This window comes from Atractosteus spatula, chromosome 5 (assembly GCF_055471065.1).
Source record: "Atractosteus spatula isolate fAtrSpa1 chromosome 5, fAtrSpa1.hap1, whole genome shotgun sequence".
Taxonomy (NCBI): Eukaryota; Metazoa; Chordata; class Actinopteri; order Semionotiformes; family Lepisosteidae; genus Atractosteus; species Atractosteus spatula.
The window spans coordinates 11396878-11405954 of NC_142710.1; the positions used below are offsets into that span (position 1 = coordinate 11396878).

At 60.9% G+C, this 9077-nt stretch overlaps 1 protein-coding gene across 1 annotated transcript in view; it reads right to left on the reverse strand.

Moving 5' to 3' along the window:
- Positions 1-7589: 7589 nt before the first annotated feature.
- Positions 7590-9077, reverse strand: part of doc2a (double C2 domain alpha) — a 23580-nt gene continuing 22092 nt past the window's right edge. Inside the window, exon 10 of the mRNA XM_088917820.1 lies at positions 7590-8556. Coding sequence (XP_088773946.1) covers positions 8420-8556 — 137 coding nt within the window. The 3' untranslated portion in view covers positions 7590-8419. The remainder of the gene's footprint in view (positions 8557-9077) is intronic.

The window sequence follows — 9077 nt, forward strand, 5'->3', positions numbered from 1 at the left end:
GCAAACGTGCTCCCGTGCCCCAGGTGTCAGTCCGACAGACGCAAACAGTCCTGTGTCCCCTCTCCATTAAAGCTGTGGACGCAAATGTCGGGGACAGACGCACCTGGGACTCCTCCAGCCCCCCTGCGTGCGCTGTGCTCCGTGTTGTGTTAGAATTGTTACAGGCTGGGCTGTGTTACACTCTACGTGTATGTGCAGTGTTTGTCTTGTCTTTGTCATACAGTAATGTGCAGTGTGTGTCTTTTCTTCTTTTGTTGATGTGTGCATTCTGTTGAAATGTACAGGAGTGCTGGTGTCCAGAGAGAATTTCCCTCAGGGGACGATACAATCGTATCTTATCGTGACACCCAGGACAAGCAGAGAGCAGCTGCCCTCCAGGCCACAAGAGGGCGCTGTGGGAGCAGGCCGGAGGCTGTGGGATACAATCGTATCCTATCTAAAGACTGTTTCATTCCCGGCTCGCGGTCTGAGGTTCTGTAACCGGTGGCGTCTGCTCTGTCCCTCTGCACGCAGGGAAACCCGGCGCTCTGTGTGTATTGAACACACCTCATCCCAGTTCTCCTAGTCCGAGGAGCGCGACACGCAGGGTCCAGTCAGGGTGGACGCAGGACACCCAGTGAGGTCCCCTGGCACTGCCTGCCTGCCTGCCTGCCTGCCTGCCTGCCTGTCTGTCTGTCTGTCTGTCTGTCTGTCTGTCTGTCTGTCTGTCTGTCTGTCTGTCTACCTGTCTCTCTGCCTGTCTGCCTGTCTGCCTGTCTGCCTGCCTGCCTATCTGTCTGCCTGCCTGCCTGCCTGCCTGTCTTCCTGCCTGCCCGCCTGCCTTCCTGGCTGTCTGCTTGTTTGCCTACCTGCCTGCCTGCCTGCCTGTCTCTCTGCCTGCCTGCCAGTCTACCTGCCTGCCTGTCTGCCTGTCTGTCTGTACCTACCTGTCTGCCTGTCTGTCTGTCTGTACCTGCCTGCCTGCCTGTCTGTCTGTACCTGCCTGTCTGTCTGCCTGCCTGCCTGCCTGCCTGCCTGTCTCTCTGCCTGCCTGCCAGCCTGCCTGTCTGTCTACCTGCCTGCCTGTCTGCCTGTCTGTCTGTACCTGGCTGTCTGCCTGCCTGCCTGCCTGCCTGCCTGCCTGTCTGTACCTGTCTGCCTGTTTGTCTGCCTGCCTGCCTGCCTGCCTGCCTGTCTGTCTGTACCTGCCTGCCTGTCTGTCTGCCTGTCTGTCTGTACCTGCCTGCCTGTCTGCCTGTCTGTCTGTACCTGCCTGTCTGCCTGTCTGTCTGTCTGTACCTGCCTGCCTGCCTGTCTGTCTGTACCTGCCTGTCTGTCTGCCTGCCTGCCTGCCTGCCTGTCTCTCTGCCTGCCTGCCAGCCTGCCTGCCTGTCTACCTGCCTGCCTGTCTGCCTGTCTGTCTGTACCTGGCTGTCTGCCTGCCTGCCTGCCTGCCTGCCTGCCTGTCTGTACCTGTCTGCCTGTTTGTCTGCCTGCCTGCCTGCCTGCCTGCCTGTCTGTCTGTACCTGCCTGCCTGTCTGTCTGCCTGTCTGTCTGTACCTGCCTGCCTGTCTGCCTGTTTGTCTGTCTGTCTGTACCTGTCTGCCTGTCTAGCTGTCTGGCTGCCTGTCTGCCTGTTTGTCTGCCTGTCTGCCTGTCTGCCTGCCTGCCTGTCTTTCTGTACCTGTCTGCCTGCCTGCCTGTCTGTCTGTACCAGCCTGTCTGTCTACCTGCCTGCCTGCCTGTCTGCCTGTCTGTCTGTACCTGCCTGTCTGTCTACCTGTCTGCCTGTCTGCCTGTCTGCCTGCCTGTCAGAAAGCTTCGTCCTGTTGAGTTCTTTGTCTTCCCAAGTCCAGAGCCGCCAGATTGCTGACCAGTTGGACCAGTTGAACCAGTTGAGCCGGGGTGGTGAAGTGCAGGATGAATGTCAACACGTCTCACTCCCGGAGAGCGCGGGAGTCAGGGCTGAGGGGTCCGTCCCCGCGGGAGAGAGGAGAGAGGACGGAGACGGGCCTCGCTGTCGCTGTGGGGGTGGGGGACCCCGCCCTGCTCCCTCCTGGGGGCTGGAGCCCTGTTTCGGCTGTGACTCCTGAGAGTCGTGACGCGGCGACAATCTGGTTCCCCGCTCTGTCGGGAGAGAACTCGAGACCGCCGCCGCTCCTCAGGGAATTCTGGGCGATCGGGAGCGCGCGGGCGCTAGCGGGGGTGCATCAGGGGTGGGACACGAGACCGTGAGTGTGCAGGGTGGGACACCAGACCGTGAGTGTGCACGATGGGACACTGGGACACGAGACCGTGAGTGTGCAGGGTGGGACACCAGACCGTGAGTGTGCACGATGGGACACTGGGACACGAGACCGCGACTGTGCAGGGTGGGACACGAGACCGTGAGTGTGCAGGGTGGGACACGAGACCGCGAGTGTGCAGGGTGGGACACGAGACCGCGAGTGTGCAGGGTGGGACACGAGACCGTGAGTGTGCACAATGGGACACGAGACTGCGAGTGTGCAGGGTGGGACACGAGACCGTGAGCGTGCAGGGTGGGACACGAGACCGCGACTGTGCAGGGTGGGACACGAGACCGTGAGTGTGCACGGTGGGACACGAGACCGCGAGTGTGCAGGGTGGGACACGAGACCGTGAGTGTGCACGATGGGACACGAGACCACGAGCGTGCAGGGTGGGACACGAGACCACGAGCGTGCAGGGTGGGACACTGGGACACGAGACCGCGAGTGTGCAGGGTGGGACACAAGACCGCGAGTGTGCAGGGTGGGACATGAGACCGCGAGTGTGCACGATGGGACACGAGACCGTGAGTGTGCACGATGGGACACTGGGACACGAGACCGCGAGTGTGCAGGGTGGGACACGAGACCGCGAGTGTGCAGGGTGGGACACGAGACCGTGAGTGTGCACGATGGGACACTGGGACACGAGACCGCGAGTGTGCAGGGTGGGACACGAGACCACGAGAGTGCAGGGTGGGACACGAGACCGCAGTGTGCAGGGTGGGACACGAGACCACGAGAGTGCAGGGTGGGACACGAGACCACGAGAGTGCAGGGTGGGACACGAGACCGCAGTGTGCAGGGTGGGACACAAGACCGCAGTGTGCAGGGTGGGACACGAGACCACAAGAGTGCAGGGTGGGACACGAGACCGCAGTGTGTAGGGTGGGACACGAGACCGTGAGTGTGCAGGGTGGGACACGAGACCGCAGTGTGCAGGGTGGGACACGAGACCACGAGAGTGCAGGGTGGGACACGAGACCGCAGTGTGCACGGTGGGACACGAGACCGCGAGAGTGCAGGGTGGGACACGAGACCGCGAGTGTGCAGGGTGGGACACGAGACCGCGAGAGTGCAGGGTGGGACACGAGACCGCAGTGTGCAGGGTGGGACACGAGACCGTGAGTGTGCAGGGTGGGACACGAGACCGCGAGTGTGCAGGGTGGGACACGAGACCGCGAGAGTGCAGGGTGGGACACGAGACCGCAGTGTGCAGGGTGGGACACGAGACCGTGAGTGTGCAGGGTGGGACACGAGACCGCAGTGTGCAGGGTGGGACACGAGACCGCGAGAGTGCAGGGTGGGACACGAGACCGCGAGTGTGCAGGGTGGGACACGAGACCGCGAGTGTGCAGGGTGGGACACGAGACCGCAGTGTGCAGGGTGGGACACGAGACCACGAGAGTGCAGGGTGGGACACGAGACCGTGAGTGTGCAGGGTGGGACACGAGACCGCAGTGTGCAGGGTGGGACACGAGACCACGAGAGTGCAGGGTGGGACACGAGACCGTGAGTGTGCAGGGTGGGACACGAGACCGCAGTGTGCAGGGTGGGACACGAGACCGTGAGTGTGCAGGGTGGGACACGAGACCGCGAGAGTGCAGGGTGGGACACGAGACCGCGAGAGTGCAGGGTGGGACACGAGACCGTGAGTGTGCAGGGTGGGACACTGGGACACGAGACCACGAGAGTGCAGGGTGGGACACTGGGACACGAGACCGCGAGAGTGCAGGGTGGGACACGAGACCACGAGAGTGCAGGGTGGGACACGAGACCGCAGTGTGCAGGGTGGGACACGAGACCACGAGAGTGCAGGGTGGGACACGAGACCGCGAGAGTGCAGGGTGGGACACGAGACCGCGAGAGTGCAGGGTGGGGCACGAGACCGCGAGAGTGCAGGGTGGGACACGAGACCGCGAGTGTGCAGGGTGGGACACGAGACCGTGAGTGTGCAGGGTGGGACACGAGACCGTGAGTGTGCAGGGTGGGACACGAGACCGCGAGAGTGCAGGGTGGGACACTGGGACACGAGACCGGGAGAGTGCAGGGTGGGACACGAGACCACGAGAGTGCAGGGTGGGACACGAGACCGCAGTGTGCAGGGTGGGACACGAGACCACGAGAGTGCAGGGTGGGACACGAGACCGTGAGTGTGCAGGGTGGGACACGAGACCGCGAGAGTGCAGGGTGGGACACGAGACCGCAGTGTGCAGGGTGGGACACGAGACCGCGAGAGTGCAGGGTGGGACACGAGACCGCGAGTGTGCAGGGTGGGACACGAGACCGCGAGAGTGCAGGGTGGGACACGAGACCGCAGTGTGCAGGGTGGGACACGAGACCGCGAGTGTGCAGGGTGGGACACGAGACCACGAGAGTGCAGGGTGGGACACGAGACCGCGAGTGTGCAGGGTGGGACACGAGACCGCGAGAGTGCAGGGTGGGACACGAGACCGCGAGTGTGCAGGGTGGGACACGAGACCGCGAGAGTGCAGGGTGGGACACGAGACCGCGAGTGTGCAGGGTGGGACACGAGACCGCGAGAGTGCAGGGTGGGACACGAGACCGCAGTGTGCAGGGTGGGACACGAGACCGCAGTGTGCACGGTGGGACACGAGACCGCGAGAGTGCAGGGTGGGACACGAGACCGCGAGAGTGCAGGGTGGGACACGAGACCGCGAGTGTGCAGGGTGGGACACGAGACCGCGAGAGTGCAGGGTGGGACACGAGACCGCGAGAGTGCAGGGTGGGACACGAGACCGCGAGTGTGCAGGGTGGGACACGAGACCGCGAGAGTGCAGGGTGGGACACGAGACCGTGAGTGTGCAGGGTGGGACACGAGACCGCGAGAGTGCAGGGTGGGACACGAGACCGCAGTGTGCAGGGTGGGACACGAGACCGTGAGTGTGCAGGGTGGGACACGAGACCGCAGTGTGCAGGGTGGGACACGAGACCACGAGAGTGCAGGGTGGGACACGAGACCGTGAGTGTGCAGGGTGGGACACGAGACCACGAGAGTGCAGGGTGGGACACGAGACCGCGAGAGTGCAGGGTGGGACACGAGACCGTGAGTGTGCAGGGTGGGACACGAGACCGCAGTGTGCAGGGTGGGACACGAGACCGCAGTGTGCAGGGTGGGACACGAGACCACGAGAGTGCAGGGTGGGACACGAGACCGTGAGTGTGCAGGGTGGGACACGAGACCACGAGAGTGCAGGGTGGGACTAGGTGTGAGTGTTCCCCTCTCGGGCTGGGACCGGATGCCAGATTCTGAGTTCTGTGAGGGAGGCGTCCCGGGACGGGGGGTGCGGTGGCTGTGGGGCCCCTGGACGGGCGCGCGGTGGCTGTGGGGCCCCTGGACGGGGGGTGCGGTGGCTCTGGGGCCCCGGAACGGGCGCGCGGTGGCTGTGGGGCCCCTGGACGGGCGCGCGGTGGCTCTGGGGCCCCGGGACGGGGGGTGCGGTGGCTCTGGGGCCCCTGGACGGGCGCGCGGTGGCTGTGGGGCCCCTGGACGGGCGCGCGGTGGCTGTGGGGCCCCTGGACGGGGGGTGGTGGAAATAAGCACCTCGTTTGCAGTGTCCTCGTCTTTATTGTTGTCCACAGGGCTGGCGCCCAGCACAGACACAGCGGGGCGCACGCGCGGAGCTGCTGCACAGCATGCTGACGGGACACAGGCCTGCGGGGGACCCCAGCACTGGGCTCACATGCAAAGCTTCTGCACAGCATGCTGACGGGACACAGTCCCTGGGACACAGGCCTGCGGGGGACCCCATACTGCTGTGGGGGACCCCAGTACTACAGCAAGGACCCCAGTACTGCTCCAGGAGACCTTAATACTGTAGGAGACCCCAATACTGCTGCAGGAGACCCAATACTGTGGGAGACCCCAATACTGCTACAGGAGACCCAGTACTGTGGGAGACCCCAATACTGCTGCAGGGACCCCCAGTTCAGCAGGAGCCCCCAGTTCTGCAGGCACGTGTCACAGAATAGAGGCTCCTTGTTTCACCCGAACAGGAGATCAGACTCGTCAGACAGGGACAGGGCGCTGAGCGCAACGGTGATGATGAAGGTGACGAGGATGGAGCTGATGGTAACCATGGTGATGATGAAGGAGATGATTCTGATGGTGTGGAGCGTGATGATGAAGATGAAGATGTTGATTCTAATGGTGTCGATCTTGGTGATGAAGATGATTCTGATGGTGTTGATAGTGATGATGAAGATGAAGATGTTGATTCTAATGGTGTCGATCTTAGTGATGAAGATGAAGGTGTTGATCCTGATGGTGTGGAGCATGATGATGAAGATGTTGATCCTGATGGTGTGGAGAGTGATGATGAAGATGATTCTGATGGTGTTGATAGTGATGATGATGATGAAGATGGTGATCCTGATGGTGTCGATCGTGATGATGAAGATGATTCTGATGGTGTTGATAGTGATGATGAAGATGAAGGTGGTGATTCTGATGGTGTCAATTGTGATGATGAAGATGATTCTGATGGTGTTGATAGTGATGATGAAGATGAAGGTGGTGATTCTGATGGTGTTGATCTTGGTGATGAAGATGAAGGTGGTGATTCTGATGGTGTCGATTTTGGTGATGAAGATGATTCTGATGGTGTTGATAGTGATGATGAAGATGAAGGTGGTGATTCTGATGGTGTTGATCTTGGTGATGAAGATGATTCTGATGGTGTTGATCTTGGTGATGAAGATGAAGGTGGTGATTCTGATGGTGTCGATCTTGGTGATGAAGATGATTCTGATGGTGTCGATCATGATGATGAAGATGGTGACGTGACGAGGGTGAAGATGACCTTGTCTGAGCGTCTGAGGTCTCTGTGACTGTGTCACTCTGGAGAGGAGCAGTGTGGTGTCACCAGGGCTGTCATGCACAGTAAAATATCCACCACCAGCATCACAACAATATAAAAACAGCAAACAGCTTCAGTCTGTGTACAAATACATCATCAGCACATAGAATAGAGTATAGCAATTTCTTAAAGAGGGAGAGGAGAGAGGAGAGAGGAGAGAGGAGAGAGGAGAGGGGAGAGAGGAGAGAGGGGAGAGGAGAGAGGAGAGAGAGAGGGGAGAGGAGAGGAGAGGGGAGAGAGGGGAGAGGGGAGAGAAGAGAGAGAGGAGAGAGAGAGGGGAGAGAAGATAGAGGAGAGAGAGAGGAGAGGAGAGAGGGAGAGAGAGGAGAGGGAGAGAGAGGAGAGAGGAGAGAGGGGAGAGGGGAGAGGGGAGAGGAGAGAGAGGAGAGAGGAGAGAGGAGAGGGGGGAGAGGGGAGAGGGAGGGGAGAGAGAGAGGAGAGGGGAGAGAGGGGAGAGAGAGAGGGGAGAGAGAGAGAGGGGAGAGGAGAGAGGGGGAAAGAGATTGAGAGAAATTTAATTAAACATTTGATACATAAATATCCTGGAAGAACAAACTGCATTATTATTATTATTATTATTATTGTTATTGTTATTATTATTATTGTTATTAGAGCCGGAGGAAGGCCCGAGGGCCCGGGTGTACTGATGTCTGTGAGGACAGAAGATGAGCTGAATAACAGTGATAATAATAACAAGCTCTGTAAGACCACTTCTGACTGTTGGAAGCATCGTTCTGATCAGTTGCCTTGTTGATGTACAGAGAGGTAGTGAGACAGAGAGGGGGAGGGACAGACAGGACAGAGACAGACAGACAGGAGGGCAGAGAGACAGACGGGGCAGAGAGACAGACAGGAGGACAGGAAGACAGACAGGAGTGCAGAGAGACAGACGGGACAAAGAGACAGGAGGGCAGAGAGACAGACAGGAGGGCAGAGAGACAGACAGGAGGACAGGAAGACAGACAGGAGGGCAGAGAGACAGGAGGACAGGAAGACAGACAGGAGGGCAGAGAGACAGACGGGACAGAAAGACAGACAGGAGGACAGGAAGACAGACAGGAGGGCAGAGAGACAGATGGGACAGAGAGACAGACAGGGGAGAGAGACAGACGGGACAAAGAGACAGACAGGAGGGCAGAGAGACAGGCGGGACAGAGAGAGAGCTCAATCCACCACATTCCTCCTAGCCCCGCCCCTGTCCCAAATCTGCACAGAGGCCCTGCCCCTCAGCCAGTGCAGGCAGCCAATGGGAGCGCGCGGGAGGCGGGCCCTCAGTCGCTGCAGGCAGACCCCGGCAGCTCATTGGTCAGCGTGTGCCAGCGCTCCAGCCTCTGCCCGTGGTTCTGCAGGCAGTCCGCCCAGTGCTGCAGGCAGTCCCCCTTGGAGCGGCGGCCCAGCGAGACGCCACCTGCGGGGACACAGCCCACACACCTGAGTGGGTGGGGCTCGGGTGGGGCGTGTCTGAGAGGGAGGGGCTCTGACAGGGGCGTGTCTGAGAGGGAGGGGCTCTGACAGGGGCGTGTCTGTGTGGGAGGGGCTCTGACAGGGGCGTGTCTGTGTGGGAGGGGCTCTGACAGGGGCGTGTCTGAGAGGGAAGGGCTCTGACAGGGGCGTGTCTGTGTGGGAGGGGCTCTGACAGGGGCGTGTCTGAGAGGGAGGGGCTCTGACAGGGGCGTGTCTGTGTGGGAGGGGCTCTGACAGGGGCGTGTCTGAGAGGGAGGGGCTCTGACAGGGGCGTGTCTGTGTGGGAGGGGCTCTGACAGGGGCGTGTCTGAGAGGGAGGGGCTCTGACAGGGGCGTGTCTGTGTGGGAGGGGCTCTGACAGGGGCGTGTCTGTGTGGGAGGGGCTCTGACAGGGGCGTGTCTGAGAGGGAAGGGCTCTGACAGGGGCGTGTCTGTGTGGGAGGGGCTCTGACAGGGGCGTGTCTG